Genomic DNA, 18554 nt, shown 5'->3' on the forward strand with positions numbered 1-18554 from the left:
CTTTAATAATTTTCAAGTAATAAGAAAAGGTTTGATGTTCCGTCTTGAGGGAAGATAACAAATACTGAGTGTAAGCTACTAATGGTGTACACTACTGTATGAGGTATGATTGAGTGATACAGTGTTAGTTAATATGTAGAGAGGATTGATTGTAAACAAAACGGAAACAAAACTAAAATGTATAAATAAATAAATAAAACCCTCCGAAGTGAACCAGATTTCTCCGCTAGGATAAATCCTAAACTACACTACCGGCGTTATCCTTGCCTGTTTTCGTATCACCAGATCCAATTAAATGCTTTTCCCTCCGAAACCACCCCCTAGAGCGGTGCGGTTGCGGTTTTGGTGGCAACGACGATAAGCTAGTTATGCTAGAGAGCTGCTCACAGAATAGAAAAAGGCAACACACACACATACACTACCCCATAGCAATATAAATAGCCTGCCATAATCCAATTATATGTGCGCTCCTTTTCGACATTTGCGGTTAGACGTTATGGCCGTCTAGCGCAAAAAGGGAGTTTCCGCTTATTTTATTCCTTTCTACCTTCCTGTGCAAAATCCTACGCATACACTAGCACCACCGCAGGGCAAGATTCAGTTGACGGTTCAGCCGGTTGCCCCTACAAGAAGCGGTGGGCGGTAGATGAACGCACCCGTCCTTGATTTTCTCGGTACGCGCGAAAATAACAAAATTAATAACGTACGCGCGCGCGGCGCCATAAGCTATTGCATGGCGTGGTGCGCTACCACCGCTGCTACTAATGCTGTATTACGGTGTGTGTGTTTGTGTGTCTGTGCGTATCAAAATACCCTCTTCCATTAGCGACAACAATCAACACTAATGGTGGGCACTTTGGATATTTTTTCGCACAAGATTGAACCACAACTGTCGCGCGTTTGTCCTTTTCAAAACTGGGGACAGATTATTTTTTAAGCTAATCTCTTCTCTCTCAGCCTTTTACTACCAGACACCTTTGTCGGAACGGTTAATGTATTTTGAATTTTCAAGAAAATTGTAAAAGCTTTTTGCATTCCCATTTTATGATCTATCAACCCTTATCATTTCACGCAACATGAGCAAAATATTTCGACGTTTTACATTAACCCATATGTGGCGTCCAATTTATGTTGTTTGCAATCATTTCAAAATGCAATAATCTCTTTGTTTCAACTAGTGCAATCATGTGAAGTAATCTTTTCATCTTTTAATCATTTAACAAACAACATTCTGGTCCTATCGCCTATTTTTTCTACTAAAAAGTCAACCCCATTCATATGATGGATGGATTCTGCTGCTTAAACACACGCAAAAAGCGTCACCCCGAAGCATCCACCGTACAAAGCTGCTTCCTACAAATGGGTGACAAATCCACCAGCATTCACAAACCAACCCATCCATGCGTCATTTGGTCGGATGTTCAATTAAAAATGCATCCATAACCGGTAAGTCAACACACAACACACGGGATGAGAGGTTATATTTAATATCACAACCGCAAATCCCTTTACATCACACGACAAACCGCATCGGGGTATCGTGTATGAGGAAGAGAGGGGGGTTTCGAGGTTTGGGAGGGATTAAAATTGCCCAGATTTACCCATCACCCGCCCAGTAACCCCTTTCCTTTTTGGCCCTCCTTTTGCACCTTTTCCACATCATGGGAATAACATTAAACGGGTATATCTGTATCACGGTCCCCAGATGGTGACTCTCGGCCCATCGGACGTGATACTACTGATAGGAATTTGTTTTAAGTTCGTGTGTCGATGAAAAATAAATTCACCTCGCATTCACCATCGGTTGGATTTTATCGTTTTTCTTTTCGCTCTACCGCCCGCCTGCAGATACCCGGCGGGCGAGGGGGTGGAAAGATACCTGCGTCCCGGCGATAAATAAGAAAATGTCGGAAATTGACTGCTTAATGGGCGAAAATGGTGTGAATATTAATGAGTGGAAGGTAATGGAAAATTGGCAAATAAACCTTCTCTCGCTTGTTCCTGTTTTTGTTCCTCGCTTTTTTTACACTTAACTTTCAATTGAAATCAATAAATATATAAATGTGAACAAAAAAAACCATAAACCAGAGCGCGGGATGAATTGAAATGATTTAAACATAAAGAAACGATCAACTGTAAACCACACGACTGCGTAGGAAAGACAAGGAATGAAACAGAGGTGGTGTACCAACGAATGATAACGTGCACATGAAATGATGGAATGTCAAATGAGTGGAGGAATTGTACTACTAGTATCCGCTGTCAATCCAATTGTTGGGAAGTTCCCGGTTTTGTCTGTCTGCTGTTTGTCCATTCTTTTGTTCCCCTTTTTTGTGTAAATAAGTTGCAAGTCTGGTATGTAAAATTAATAAATAACTGTATGTACTGTCCAAAAATTGTCTCCCTGCCGTAAAAAAAAACTCTCTCACACACACGTGCGCACCGGAAATGCTTTCCGCACGCAACACCCCTATACATACCATCTCCCAGTCAATGCTCTTGAAGAACGAATGATTCATAATGTCCAGGAAGGCGGAGTCGCGATTGCAGCCCAAACGGTCGGCCGGATTTTTGTTCAGGAAACCTTTCAGCACGGATGCTGCCTTCACGCTCAGCGAGCGCGGTATACGGATCGTCTTCTCCAGAATCACCTGGAACAGATAGTCTTCGGTGTTCTGCGGTAGAGCGGAGAAGAAAAGGGCGCGTTAAAGTTTAGCGGGGTGATCGTCGTTCGTGTCGCCTGAAAGTGTACCTGATCCGGGTTCTCGGAAGCACCAGCAATGTCGAACGGACTGCGCCCGGCCAGCATCTCGTACAGCAACACACCCAGCGCCCACCAATCGACGGAAAAGCCTGCAAAACAAGGGCACACACACATTACCGTAGTTATATTTATCACTTTCTCTTCGCAAACTTTGCCCGCCCCGCGTACCGTAGTCCTCTCCGCGCAATATTTCCGGCGCGATGTAGTTGGGCGTTCCGCAGAACGTGGACGTCGTGTCGCCCGGTCTGATGCCCTCCTTGCACATGCCGTAATCGGTCAGCTTGATGTGGCCCTCGTGGTCGAGCAGCACGTTGTCCAGCTTCAAATCGCGGTAGATGATGCCCTTTTCGTGCAGGAAGTTGAGTGCGAGACTGATCTCGGCCGCGTAGAAGCGGGCGTGCTCCTCGGGCAAGCGGCGCTGCCGCTGCATGTGAAACATCAGATCTCCACCACGCACAAACTCAATCACGAAGAACAGCCTGCAAAATAGACAAAATAAGAAAGGTCAGAATAAAATTCCATTTTTTGGGGGGTGGGATATTGTGGCAGTTTGCATCTTACCGCGATGGCGTCTGGAAGCACGAATGTAAACCAACCAGGAACGGATGGTTCGAAGCGGTCTCGAAGACGTGTTTCTCCGTCTGCACCCAGTCAATGTCCTCGTCGTCCGTCACGAGCGCCTTCTTGATTACCTTCATCGCGTAAATACGGCGCGTCTTCTTCAGCTCCACCATCAATACCTTTGCGTAGCTGCCACGGCCGATCACTCTGTACAATGGGGGAAAGTAGTAAAGCATTAAACAGAGAGACCTGCATTGAATCTTCGCTCGGTCTACTTACCGGATCAGTTCGAAATCGTTCAGCGAGTACTGCCGCTGGGTGACGGGTTCCAGCGTTTCCTCCACGTTGTCATTCACCTCGACCGGTACCTGGTCGCAGCCGTCGCCCGAGTGCAGCTCGGACGGATAGTCCAACGGAGCCTGAATGACGTCACCGGTACTCGATTCATCATTCGGGTCATGGTGCTGGAAGAAATGAAGCGCAGAAATAAATCTTAATAGCATTCTAGCAAACGTTGGACAGTATCGCGCACCGAACATCCCGATGGTGGACGAATGAAGAGGGCGGGCGGTCAAGTGTTAATGCATACAGGTGAGCCCGGTGAATTTAATTTAATTTCCAGCTCACCGCAAACGTGTAAGTATGGCTCTCTAGAGCATTTATATAGCTTTTTTTCGCTTTTTTGTGTTTTCAGTTCTCTCATCGTCTACGAAGAAGCCCGTACAGATATAATTCAAAGAGAACTCGTACATGACCCGAAAGAGGGGAGAAATCCCCACACTACTCCGACCATAAAATGGAAAGCTTTAACGACTTTTACCAACCCAGTAGTGGAAGTGTATCAGAGTGTGTGAAAAAAACGCTGGTTGGTGGTCCTTTTTTATGCCCAGGCACCATATGTAGATCTCGCCCACACTCGCCACTCACAAAACAGGTCATACTTACATCGCGCTCCTTGAAGACTGGTTCGACATGCTCGTTGCTACACGGTTTATTGCCAAGCTTGTGGCACTTTTTGTGCACCAGCAGCTTACACTGGATGCACTTGAATCCCTGCCGGCCCAGACCCCAGATACGGTCGTGGCAAAAGGCGCAGAAGGCTTTCTGTGGATGAGAGAGAGAGAGAGAGAGAGAGAGAGAAAAAAGCACACGTTACAGGTAAGAGAACATGCAAAATAGTACAGTACACATACTGAGGGAAGGAAGAGGATAGGAACAGATGGACTAACGGTCGGCAAAAAGGTTGAAAAACTCTGCTGGCCGCTTTTGTGGCACACGAAGGATAAAAATTAAATTTGACGGCTTTAAATTAACGGACTAATGAGGTTTCCTTGCTACCTTTCCCGTGCCTCCATACACCTTTTTCGCGGTACCGACCCCGGCAGGATGTATACACATCCAGGGCACAAGGGAGGAAAAATCATGTCGGGAATTTTTTTTTTGCTCTTCTTGCCCATTTTGTTCCTGCTCGTTAAATTTCATCTTCTGCGCCGTTATCGGCACGCGTGCACATAAACTCACACACACACCGCGCGCTCAACATTAACCGTGCAAAGTCTAATGAAGAAAATTCAATAGTCTGCAACGGGGAGCGCTTTTCTCGGTTCTTTGGCTTCGTCTTTTTCTTCGAACGAGATATAGGCAGCAAGCGACAGCACAGCCAGTAGTATCGAGCTGAAGCCTCCTGATGATAGGATTAAGGTGACCGGGTAACAGCATTTGCCTTCTCGCGGCGCAGTCGGTGTGTGTGTTCGATGGAAGTCAGCAAGGGGAAAGGATTTGGTGTGAGGCTGTGCATACACAACTACTACTGCTACTTACTCGATTGAATCGCTTCGCTTGGAAGATGTGTCCATTTATCCGGTACAGCTTGCGCCATCTTCTGGCTCCTCTTCGGTAGATGCTACCTGCAGAAACGGGAAAAATAAAAGATAGGAGAACGGTGTTAGAAAGTCGATTTGCTGCTGCTGCTGGTGCATAATAATGTGCATAAAATTACACATTAATGTGCCTTTCTGACGGTTTGTACCGCGATAAGGGAGTGGTGATTAAATAAGAAAACAATATTGCTACACGTGGCAGGTTAGCTGTAAGTCCTTGAAGAAAGATCTGGAACGATGAGTTCCGCAAAATTCTTGTTAAATAATGCTCCCTCTTTACCTTACACAAACACGTTGATGTGTGCTTCGTGACGGTTCAATTCCAGTGAATTGATGTCAGCTCTGCATGCTCTGCTTCGTGCATCGCAACGTTAGGTAGAAGACAGCAATCGTAGCCACGTACTCGCGACGGGGGGTTCCACAAAGTTTTTCCCCGCCTGGTTCCACAAAAACCTGGTATGCTTCCAAAAGTTGTAACAACCGCTTTGGTGCACCGCTGGAATATTACAGCATCCGCCGCAGAAACCGGTGAGCACAACAACATAAACAGCGCTGGTCTCGGACGGTCTGCGTGTGTACCCATCCATCGTCGGGAGCGCTCTGCAGAGAAGCTAATATTTGCTTTTTGAGCAGATTTTGCTGGAATTATGTACACACTCACACACACGTGCACACGTGCAGGATGCGTAATAAAATTGGATTCGGCCACGCATCCGTTACCGTTGATGGTGGGACGGATACTCCGACGGCAACGTTACTTAACGACCGCCAGGCAGCCAGCCACAGGAGCGCAACAGGCCGGCAACAGAGTGTGGACTTCGAAAGGATGCTTAAAAGGTGGCTGGTTGTTAGAGCTACCCGTTAAGTGAATTGAAATGGGAAAGCTTTTTGGCGTCCTGCTCATTGTTGCCAGATGCCTTTACGATAGGCACGACAACTTTCTGAAGGCGTATGCATTGGGATATGAAACAAAAAACTGGCATAAGCATATTGCATTACTCTAGATTAAATTACTACATCCGCTCTTAACCATAACCCAAAGGAAATACTAACAAACTATGTTCCATTTAAGTCAAGCTAGGCCACACTATATACCTGCAATGCAAAATTCCAAGACATTAAATCTCTTCACTTCATCTCATTTAACATATTTCGCTTGAGCTAGGACCCAAACGATTCTTCCAATGAAGCTTGGAACTCCAACACCACACTGCCTCCATCATACCGACCGCTTACATTCACTTACATCTGGTAAATCCAATAAACGCAAACTAGTCGGGCTCCGCAATCCGCCTGGCTCTTGAAGAAGGGAGTTGGAGATACTCCACGCCACTCACACTTTTCCAGGACGCGGTCAGACTTACGTCCAGTGCGCTCTATCAACACCAACCCCCTGCTGTTTAGCGGTTGAGGTGAGTACAACATCCAAGGATGCAGCAACAATAATTGCAAAAAGCCTTTCCCGTCTGGGAGAAGGTACATACCAAACCCGGCGGCTTAAGGCGTAAGGCGAGCCCAGGCTCCAATGTAACCTTCCCTCACGCGTTCGGACGGATAGCGCGCACACACACACAGATCTATCACCACCAACAACATCCAACGTAACGGGGGAAAAGGATAATTGGATTAAGTCAATTAAGCTGCTAACTTGCCCAGGGACTGGGCCGCGCTCGAGTCCGGTCGTCCGGTTCGTACAGCGTAGATACAGCGGAAAAACACTCGGTACCACGAACGATACCGAACGATGCTGCTCAATTGAAGAATTTCGTAGAGGTATGGCAAGGCAAATTAAATGATTGATAATTTCTGACCTTCGTGGTATTGCGAGTACATTGAGCGCGCTGCTACAGACAGAGACAGACATGGGAATTCTTCCGCCCGTCCCGTAGTAGATGATGCGCACGCAAGTTTTAATGAAATGTTTGAAATCATTTTGAAATATGTAGATATATTGTCAAACACACTCGCATACCTTTCACTGAAACACGCAACATATTGGTTGCGATACAGTATCGGACAGAAAGATAGGGCATTGGTTTTTTAACGCACCGTGCACCCGTTGGGCCAAGTTTATGTGTGGTTTGTATGTGTTTGTGTTTGTGTGTGTGTGTGTATGTGTGTGTGTATGTGTGTTTGTGTGTGTGTGTGTGTGTGTGTGTGTGTGTGTGTGTGTGTGTGTGTGTATGTGTGTGTGCATGTGTGTGTGTGTGTGTGGATGTATGTTTGAATGTGTATTGATGTGTGTGTTTGTTTCACAAGTAGGTCGTTTCGGATAGATTTGTAAGTAGTTTTTTTGTGTTTTGGGTTAGGTTTTCGGTGTGATAAGCAGGACCACCGCCCTCGCGATTAGTGTGTTTTCGATATATTAACAATGTTACGGTCTTCTTTCGCCGTGGTCTTCTGAGGACGTCCGGTTGACTTGCGCGTTTCGGTTGTCCAAGCGCGTTTCAGTTGTCTAAGCACGTTTCGGTTGTCCGAAGCGCGTTTGCCACAAAAGTGCGCGATCGTTCCATTACGAACTCGATCCTTTTGCGCTTAATGCCAGCAGCAGCCATTCGCTTTTACATATGGCGCTGATGATCGGTACAACGTTTACCTCGACCCATTGTTACTAACATTGCTTGCTTAGACCGTCAAGAACGCGCTGGTTAAAAACTTGGACACGGCTGATCCCGTGCTCTGCCTGCGTTCTACTTCTATACGCGATGAACTACATCGTTATGGAGCAGCGAAAACATCGCATGGATAAAAACTATCAACGAGTACGCGAGTAAGCGTCTTCCCTTCAAAATCGAGAAAAGAATACTGCCGCGCTCATGAAACAAAACGCCCATTGAAAAGAACAACTGCGCGCCAGCTCAATGAACGCACAAAGTTTACCATTCGCACACAACGTGCAACGCAGAGATGCACGAAGGCCTTTCAATGGCGTGCACTGGAGAAACACCTGTGAGGGAATGCCGAGTTCATTGCTATTGTGCGTGTGTCCATTTCGCACCGGTGTCGCATTCACATTCATGAAACAGCACACCTGCGTTTTCGTCCGAGGAACAAGGGCTGCTGTCGATGCAAACTTTAGTTTTTATCCAAGTGTAAACGCACAATGTTTCACATGATAACACACATAATAAGAATAATTTCAACGCAATATGACATCATGGCAAGCTATGTTTTTCAGACACAAACCCGCGCACTTGCAAATACACATTAAAAAGCACACTCACTTTCTACTACTACACACACACACATGCACACACACACACACAAACACACACACACACAAACACACACACACACACACTCACACACTCACACACATACACACACACATACACACACACAAACACGAGTAACGTGGCAAAACAAGTGCACGGTGCATTGAAAAAAAGGGTCCTATCTTAATGTCCGATACTGTAGCACAGAGTAACTCTACCTTTTCACTGAAAGGAAGCATCCCCGAAAAACTATGTTTGCTCGTGTAATTTAGAAACCAGAAACGGTACCACTCAGCTCGCCTCCCAAAGGGTCCCACTTCAGCTGCAGAGTTGTAGTATTAATTTTCAAAAATCTGCCCACGGTTGGCACGTTCGTGCTGCCTCGAGCATACCCGTTCCCATTCCAACCATCCCACAGCAATGGTCACAAATTTCGTTATCTACCATCAAAAACGTACATTCCATAGGGTTGTGGCGGGCAGCTATGGGACGGCAGTGCGCCAGCGGTGGATAGCCGATATTTAACAATTTACATTCCCATTTTACTTTCCCAGCACGCGCGCGCCCTGCATGAGTGTGTTTGAGTCTGTGTGCACACACACACACACAATTTCGCTGATTACAATTTCCATCTTCCGGGATGCGTTTTGTTTTTCCCCTTTGGCCAAGCGATCCGGCGGGCTTTTTGCTCGCACTCAAACGGTCCCAGGGCAAACGGGCGGAAACACCAAAAAACACCGGTAGGCGGTGTGCGGGCTAAAGGGCTAAAAATTAATATTCCATTACTGTTATCCATTCGTTACTCGGCCCAGCGCTGGGTTTTATTCCGCTTCCTCTGTACTTGGGCGTACTTCCCCTTGCGAATGCCCGCTCAACAGACTGCTGGGGGGTGACTTAAGCTGGGAGGAGTAACCAAAGTATCGCTTAACGGGAACGATTCGTTTGAACGTGTATGCAATTTTTGGGGTGGATAAAAGTTGGCCGAGCTTGATAGCGAACTGTGTCCATCCGCCTGTCCGCTGCAAAGTTGTGCATACTAAACGCGTTCCATCATGGTGTACCCACCCAAAGGAAACTACGTCCGCTGGCAATAATCGGATACAATCACGCCAGCATATCGGATGGCTAGAGGCAAACAGAAAAGGACGAACAAAATACTCTCTCTGCCGGAAACTTTCGTCCATTACCGTCTGGCGACGTATGGCTCTCATTAAAGACATTAAAGGAGAAGCTTTTTTGCAGCGGACGTTGAGCAGAAGTCCTATCAGGATTAGGTTTTTCTTTAGTTTTTGACAACAGCATTTTTAGATGACTTTAATGAGTTTTGTCCTCTGTTTTGTTACTAAACAACAGCGAGTATCTTCAGTATGTTTATTAGCAACCATCAACTAACACAGCGCTACTACATGACACCATGCCAAATCTTCCACTCTTCCATCCATAAATACACACATAAACATTACATACAAAGACAAATTATTCCAGGTTATACCGAGGGTTGATACACGTCCCGCTATTTCAACGCCCGCGCTCGTATTCATTTAACCACTGGGCGAATCCATCACTCCACGGTTGTAAGTCAATCTGGTTCGGCAAAACCATTTCCTTCAGCAGTGGTTCCACTGTTAAGCACTCTCCAGCATACTAAACGGATTTTATGATTACAAGCGTTTAAACAGGACACTTTATAAAACCATTGAAATATAGCACTGTGTTTGAACCCCCGTTTAAATAACTGCCCGCACACTGATAATCTAACCTTCTCCTTCTGATGAACTGATGCATTATGAATCAAACTTTCAACCCTTCCCAAAGTGAAACTACCGAACACTCCTGCCACGATTCTGCCGCAAAGGGGTTGATAAATCGAAACAAAAACAAAGCACTCATAAAACCGCACCATTTTACCCCTCCGACACGGGGACAACAACGCTTTATCGGATATAAAGTTTTGCACTGTAGTTAAACAGCAAAAGGGTTTAACTACACACATCCCCAACCGCCGCTAGCAATTCTTTGTCACGTTTGCCACGTTTAACTCACACTCCGGTGGTATTTCCTGTGCACATAAACACAGAACACAAAAAATACAAAAACTCCAAACTCAAATTTAATCGTTCAATGCTGCCTGGGGAGACCCGTGTCTGGGTCGTTTGCATTATTTTGGTCCAACTTTCAGCGCCAACCGGAAACTGTTTTAGTTTGCATCGCCTCACTCACAAAACTGATAACAAGATTTAGCGACCTTTTCTCCGCTAGCAACAACAGAGCCGTGAACAAGCATCACACAAAACATTATTTGCATGATATCGTCTGCCAAAGCTTTTGTGGCCTCGTGTCCGCTCACAAAGTTCCTGCCGCTCGCGTGCGCGCGCGCTCGCTCTTTCTCTCTGTGTGTTAAGTACATTATGCATTAAAAATTCAAAACCTAACCACGGGTGGGCCCCTCCGACCAGTCTCCTTCCTTTGTTTTCCAGTGCTTCCGCGTTTCCCGTCGGCAGCAGACTAGTCGAAAGTTTCTTTTCGTTTGATGGCAGGTACTAAATTCATAATCCTGTTTCCGTGCGGGATGCGGGATTAAATTTGCTGCCCACCGACTGGCCGGCAGCTCTATCGAAACGCCAGGGTGCGAGACTCGACTTCTTAACCCAGCGCTCATGGGTGCTCAAGCGGGTGTAACTGTTCGGTCACAAATCCACCAGCATTATAGCTTGCTAGCTGATGTGCCGTCCGGAAAAGTCGGACGTCCGACCGAGCGACCGACCGACTAAACCCACCAACCGAGACGGATGGAACGGGTTATAAGGATTCCCCAAACGAAAGGAAGGGGCTACCAAGTGCGCAGAGGAGAGGAGCATGAGATCAGGAAAGCTTTGCGTTTGCTTTGCAGCCCACCACCGGCTAGCACATCTGGCGCTCGTCAACGGTAATTCATCTCTTTAATGGATTCTTCAGTGAATGCCACAATCAAAACGCTACACACAGAAGGTACACACACACACACACTTTTTGCTCATTTGCTCTTGACAGTGGTTTCTGCGCGCACCACCCACCGTGGCGCTACACCAACAAGCTCCGGTCCCCCACACCCTCCGAACAAAGTATTATCTGCATAAATTATATGTGCTCACTTTGCCATCGTCAACACATCGGTGCGCTCAATCGTCCTGCGAGCGTTGGCGTTGATTGGAGTTTCCATCTGTCAGTCGGATTACAATTAACTGGCAGCGCAGTGCCGTAACGAGCGCCGGTAGTGCTTTTAGTGGGTAGGGCGAGGTTGCGAAAAGATTGTGAAGAATTCATTTACCATCATATCTGCAACTAACCCAACTTTTACTACCCACCCACGGTTTATGTGAGCTTCAACGAAAAGAAGCATCACACACTTTACTTCGCCCTGAGCCACTGTGGAAATCAAAAGACCATAAACTTGCAAGCCCGGCAGCATTTTAGTGGTGGGAAAAAAGGCTAAAGAACAATTCTTTCATGCATTGCAATACGCATGCACACACGTTGTGAAAAGAATTTTGTGAACGAGATTATGAAAATGTTTGTATCATACAACCTTCACAAACCACGGTCAGTGCATGAAATTGTTCAAACGGATTCTTATGATGAGAAACTTTGTTTGCACTGAATTTTTAATTATATCCGTATGAATAAAGGTTCATGCAGTGTACGGTAACATGCTTGAACAATTTGTGAACAATTTTGATGAACAAATTGCCACAAAGGTTAACTCTCGCCCGAACAACCACCAACTCTCAAGTTTGGATGTTGAAATAATATCGTTGAAACAAGAGTTAGTTCTTAGATCCGTTTCTTCGCCTAGACGGTCTTGATAAGGAAAAAAATATTTCACCTAACTCTCAACATTTCCTATGCCCACACAGTTAACTTTCTTCTGATTTCATTCTCGAAATTGGAAGCGTCTTTTTGAAGTTAGCAGCACCTTCAACGGACAGCCCAGAGCTCTCGAAACAAATGCGAAAGTATTTATTCACTCGTATTCCGAATGTCTGGAGATGAATACGGCCAGGCCGATGAGCAATTTCTGATGAGTTCTGCTAACTACTAATGAACATCAGAATCGGAGGAAGAGAAAAAAAACTCAACGTTTTCGCAGGAAAGGAAAAGGAATATTGGAATGTAGACATTACACATTACGCATGAACTTTGTGGAGCATTTCAAGTATATTTTTTGCAACACAAACTTTGCAAAACATCCAGATCAATTTACCACATCATTTCCTGGAAGCTTTAATTGTTCAAATAAACGAGATCGTTAAATCACTATGTGCAGTACGTCGAATCACCTAGGAAATTCATTATCAGAATAAGGATAAAAGTAGTTTAACATTCTTTATTATTCACAGACTTCATTAATCTGAGCGTTAAAAGCTCATAAATGGTCTATCAAATCAACGAAGCTTTAATTTGATAACCTTTTTCCAACCATTGGTGTTTGATGATGCAAAACACACCTCCCCGAAACTAGACCCGCCTAAGTAAACAGATAAACAGAACCGCCATCTACAGCGGAGAACATCGATCAATACCTTCAGCACACGTCGTAGGTGATGGTGATGTTGCTGTTGCTTCACCTGTTGGAAGCTGAAAGGAGCATCTGTAGCGACGAAAGCCTTCGCCATGACGTATGTTGCGAGAGACTTCTGATATAAACAAAAAAAAACGATCAAAAACTCACACAGAATAGTACCGAAGTAAAAAGGGGGAAATCTATTTCAGTTCAGAACAGTCCAAACACCAGCATCCAGCGTCAAATCAAATTCCTAAACAATCGCCTCTGAGTACACCAAACACACTCCCTCCTACCATTGCGCTTCTCTCCTTGCTGGAAGGACGGAAAGGATTGACGTACTGTTCGAAGCGGAACCTCACCTTTCGCTGGATTCGAAACGATTCCGAAACAAATCAAACATCAACAACCATCTACGCCCAGCCATCTTCCCCGGTTTGGGCCCCCGGGCAGCAGCAACGAGATGGTGCCTTGTGCAAATCGCGAAACGCTCAAATTTACATAGAACAATCAATCGGAACAGATGCAGCCACACTCCCGCAAGGCGCAACAGTGCCCAAATATCGTGTACTCTCTCTCTCCGACCGTCACCGCGATTCATCATCATCAGCTCCAGCCAGAATCGGAACGTTTATTGGGGGAAGGAGCGTTCTTTTTAGTTATCCACGGAACCTCGGATGGAACATTTCAGCAAAGCTTGTTGTTTGTCTTTGGCGGTGCCAGAGAGCATTGCTTTGGTCCGAGATTTACGAACTCGCCGCACCGAAAGGTTAGCTTAGCGAAGGTGCTAGTAGGTGGACAGAGACCTGCTACCGGCGGATCGGGAAGGTTGTGAAATATTCCGAAAGTTTGTGTGCTGGGCTGATTAATTTGCTCTTCGGGGAGGAGGAAAAGTGCCAGCATTGTGGAATTGATTTTCCGTTCTTCCCCCGTCGCTACGGCTAGCAACAAGTGAAATGAACGGTCGTGATTGTGGAAGACGAGCCACTCAGCCGCCAACTCCTCCTTTCGATTCAAACTAAACTACAAACCCCTCTTTGAAAGCTCAACATTAGCGCCCGATTTGCTTCTCAGTGCGCACGCTAATAAATGGACCGGATAAAAGCGAACACGATTCTTCATCCGAAGCGGGTTTTTGTTTGCACAAGCGATTTGCTTTCTCACGAACGGGCGATTTATCACAAGCTTTAAACCGAACCACTTTGCCTAATTGAACATTCAATTTAATGCCATTTGTGTGGGTGTGAGTGTGTGTGTGTTTGTAGTTGTCCAGCACCATCTCAGTTGTTACTTTCATGTTATTGAGCGTATTTTCCTGTTAAATCTCCTGTTACAATTAACGCTACTGCTAAAGGTGCTTTACACTAATTAATAGCAATTTCAAACACACTTTTTTTTACAGGACCGATGTCAAAGGTCAATTAGCAGGTCGTGGTGAGAAGAGAGGCACTACTGTTAGCACTATTAATTAACACCAAGATCAATCGATCTAAAGATCAAAGCACATTGGAACAGCAGTGCAGCTGACCAGGATGCTTTAATTACAGGCGACATTATGTGAAATGGCAAACCGATGGGAAAAAGCCATAATTATATTAATGGCAAATCATTTCCAGCCATACTAAAAAAACAGTGTGACACTTGACACCTTCGCTAAGTAAGTTCCATAAAACGACAGTAGTGACAGTTACCATGGCACTCAGAGACAAACAAATGAATTCTCAATATAATCTCTATAAATTGGACCAATCCCTCTTAGTTCCCCAGTGTAATCCCCAGTAGCAGTGCAAGATGTACCTTACGCAGCTATTCGCCAGCATGCGGACCCAGTTCCTGCACCGTATCACTCACTACACCAAGCATTCGGATTTCTTCATCATGCAGCGCTACTTTGAGAAGATCTACGCCATCCACTACACACCGCATGGCTGGCACGATCGTATCCTCTGGTATCTGTACCGTGCGCTGTACGGTCTGATCTATCTGAGCTACATCCACAAAACCCACTGGGTACTGCACCACCCGCAGGACAGTTTCAGTACAGCAAACATCCTTGGCGTGATGTGGTTCTTCAGTGTCGTCATTCTGCGCGTTGCCATTCTCGAGTGGTACTACCCGTTGATGCTACGCATGCAGACCTTTCTGAATAATCACACCTCCTACCAGCGGACCGATCCATGGGCGGTTGGCAGACGGGCCCGCTTCTACCGTCGAACGAATCGTGTGATACTGACCGTAATGGGTATCAACTTGGCGGAGACAGTCTGCTTCACTGCCACCAACGTGATGAAGCTGGATGAATTTATGCTGCAGTTCCGGGGAGCGATCGTTGGTGGCTGGCCGGTGCAGATTGTGTACGGCGTGCTGACCATGGGGTTTGGCGGGATGTACTGCATGGGTTTCATGATGTGCTATCTGCTACTAAGCATCTTTAAGCTGGAGGTGGACATACTGATACGTTCACTGGAGGAGGTTGAAAGAAGTGATCGTTTGGAGAGTGATTTTGGAGATAGTGCAGATATCTTCTGGAATAATATTGTCGACCAGTTGAGACCTCATATGCAACGACTGGATGAATTATTTATGTGAGTATTGTTGACAACTTCACAACCTAAGCCTGGAGACTCATAAATATCGACACTGATAAACTAAATGCATGACAGTAGTCTTCGAAGACTCAACAGAGCTCTAATTTCTAACTACTTCACAACAGCCAACTCCAACACCTGAAAGCCGTCATCGGACCTATCGCGTTCGTGCAGTACTACAGCACATATCTCATCATTGCGGACTGCTGCTTAATTCTGGTGTCGCATGGACTGTCCAGCTTCTCGATCGTATACTTCATCTCCATGCTGGTGTTTCTCACCGAGTCCTTCTTGCTTTGCCACGGAGTGGAAAATTTAAGAGACTTGGTATGACGACCGTTTGTGTTCAAAGTGAAGCAATCTAAAGCCCAATCTCTTTACCCTGCAGAAACCACGCATTGCTTCGACGGTGTACGATTTTGACTGGATGTTGCAAATGCGCTGCCCTAACCCGAGGCACCGAGCTCAGTATCGTCACGTACGGCGTACCTTGCTCCTGCTTACAGCCCAGTCCGACCAAACGATACAATTCAGCTTCGCCGGCATCGGCGAAATCTCGATGAACAGTTTCGCCCAGCTCTTGGAGAAGAGTTACTCTATGCTAACGTTTTTGCTGCAGTTCGCAAAGTAGAAATCATCCGCCACATGGAAGTGAAAAGCACTACCACACAGCGTTACAAGGCGCACATCGCACAACGAATTCAACACAAAAAATACCCCTCGGCTGCTTTTAAAAGCGATTAGTTTTGCCTACGAATATACGACATCGCCCAAAAGCCGCCTCGTACACAAACCGTCGCACATCAATTGTAGAAAACCACTTTATTTGATTTATCTTGCACGTATCTTCCCTCTTCACAGCCTGGCACCCACATCTTGCAATCCGCCTCCTTCTACGGGAAAATAAAGTGTCATAAACAAATTTCCACTGCAATTTATATGCTCTCTATGCCTACGGGGGCTCCAGTAGAAAAGGTAGTGAACCGGAACGCACCAAAGTAGCAAAAAAAGAGTGGATCCCCATATTCACACATTTTATCCTAATGGATGATAAACATATTGGAACATGGAGCACTGCACTGACACTGGCTGGGCGCAAAAAACACTTTTTTTGTCACCTACTAAGTTTTTTCGACTTTGCGGAGCTTTTTTTTTTCATTTGGCCAGTGCGAGGCGTCCCTACACCCACTTTATTGCGAAACTTTGTCCCAGTTTGGGTGCATTTAGCCGCGTTTGCGAAGGGTGCGGCGAGCGAATCAGTGCTGGGACGCTGGCCCCAGGCCAAACTGAAACCCCAGATGGAGGAGGCGGCAAACCGTTTCCACAGGCGTTCGACAGACGAGAAAGCGTTCGGAAGAGAGAGAGTGTGCGTGGCTTCCCGAGCGGATATTTTTACCAGCATATACATTTCGACCCATGGAAGAGGGATTTAAAAACACACTCACATCATCGCTCCTTTCCAGTTTTTGCTGAACACCAGTTTCGATATTTTTCACACAATTCGCACAGTTAAAAAGCGTTCAAAAGCAAGCGAAAAAAAAAAACATTCCCCAAGCTAGATAAGCTTTCATCGTTCAGTTCAAGCTGCGAAAAGTTTTTTGCACCCGCCAACAGGCATGCACAATTTGCATTCGAGTGGGCGGGGAAAGTTGCCAGGAGCATAACCAGGGCATACACCACACTTTTATCTCGCACACAAACCGACAACCGAAGCACTTTGGCTCATTTTCGGCACGTTCCCAAGGGTGCGAGCAGAAACTCTAAGCCTCAGCTTTTAAAATAGTTGACTTTATAAGAGCCCGAAACGTACAAAACTGTGTGTATCTGTGTGTGTGTCGGACGAAACAACACTCCCACGGTGTGAATGGGCCTTGCATATGAAAAACTTGCATATTAAATCATGTTTTCACGTAGGCTCGGTAAAAGAGTTAACAACACATTTTGTACCACGGAGGGTGAAAAAAGGCCACACTACCAAAAATAAACACAACGCTTGATGTTCAATTTTGCAATTGTTTCCGTTCCGAATTCGAGGACGAGAGAGAGATAGAAAGAGAGAGAGAGAGAGAGAGAGAGAGAGAGAGAGAGAGAGAGAGAGAGAAGAATAAAATGAAACTTCCTTTGGGACACGCTCAGGTCCTTGCAAATAGTGACAGCGGCATATACTGAAAAATAAAATTCCATACATCGAATGGCCTCTCGTCGTCAATGCCTTGCCGCGTACGTTTCCTCCCTCCACTCGCTTTATTTATTTCCTAGTGCAATTTTATGTTTCATCGAGCTCCACCGAGAGCACAACCACCACCAGCACAGAGTTCAAACATGGTAAACGAATTAAAATCAATATGTGCGACATGTTTAATTTGCCCGTTCGTGCACGGATGCTGATAACGGGAGCGCTGGGAACGAGAATCCACCCATTCAGGCACTTACAGCGGGGGCCATTGCAGCATGATGAACACGATCCACCAGCAAGGGGTGATGATTAATTTATTTATGTGCTGCTATTTTTCGCGAGCTTTCTGATTGGCTTGTATTACACTGAACAATGCACCGCCGCTGCCGCCGCTTTGCCCATGCTAACGAGCAGTTGAGCAAGGTGGCAGGGGTTTTTTTTCCATTTCTCGCTACAACACAGTCACTCCAGCATAAAACGTTTAGGCTTTAAAGTTTCAATTTAATCCAAAACCAAAGCTCGCAACTCTCCGCTTACCAGCAGAGTGCATAAATATAATACAACATGAGCATATAATCACCGCACTGCAATTACGGTCATATGAACGAGCAGTCTGTTTAGCAATGCGATGTACCAACCACCCGGCAGCAAATGGTGGCTAAATTTCCTGTAATTTTACACCGCAATGATGTGCCTGGAGCAGTCCACAACACACTGGCTCAAAGCATCGTTCCAAAAGCAGCCCCACCACAGCTAACCCTTCGTCAATCTACCTTAGACAATGCGCATATTACTTCCTTCCGCAACACGCGGACATGCCGTCTTGTTTA

At 45.8% G+C, this 18554-nt stretch overlaps 1 protein-coding gene across 11 annotated transcripts in view; it reads right to left on the minus strand.

Annotated features, from left to right (window-relative positions):
- Nucleotides 1-18554, minus strand: part of LOC120899548 (atypical protein kinase C) — a 99248-nt gene that overhangs the window by 6436 nt on the left and 74258 nt on the right. For all 11 annotated transcript variants that reach the window (XM_040305530.1, XM_040305532.1, XM_040305524.1 and 8 more), the window contains 7 exons: nucleotides 5147-5232; nucleotides 4271-4429; nucleotides 3605-3789; nucleotides 3326-3532; nucleotides 2933-3243; nucleotides 2753-2853; nucleotides 2481-2675 (listed from right to left, as the gene is read on the minus strand). In XM_040305530.1, coding sequence (XP_040161464.1) covers nucleotides 2481-2675; nucleotides 2753-2853; nucleotides 2933-3243; nucleotides 3326-3532; nucleotides 3605-3789; nucleotides 4271-4429; nucleotides 5147-5232 — 1244 coding nt within the window. The remainder of the gene's footprint in view (nucleotides 1-2480; nucleotides 2676-2752; nucleotides 2854-2932; nucleotides 3244-3325; nucleotides 3533-3604; nucleotides 3790-4270; nucleotides 4430-5146; nucleotides 5233-18554) is intronic.

The sequence above is a fragment of the Anopheles arabiensis genome, chromosome 3, assembly GCF_016920715.1.
Source record: "Anopheles arabiensis isolate DONGOLA chromosome 3, AaraD3, whole genome shotgun sequence".
In the NCBI taxonomy this organism is placed as follows: domain Eukaryota; kingdom Metazoa; phylum Arthropoda; class Insecta; order Diptera; family Culicidae; genus Anopheles; species Anopheles arabiensis.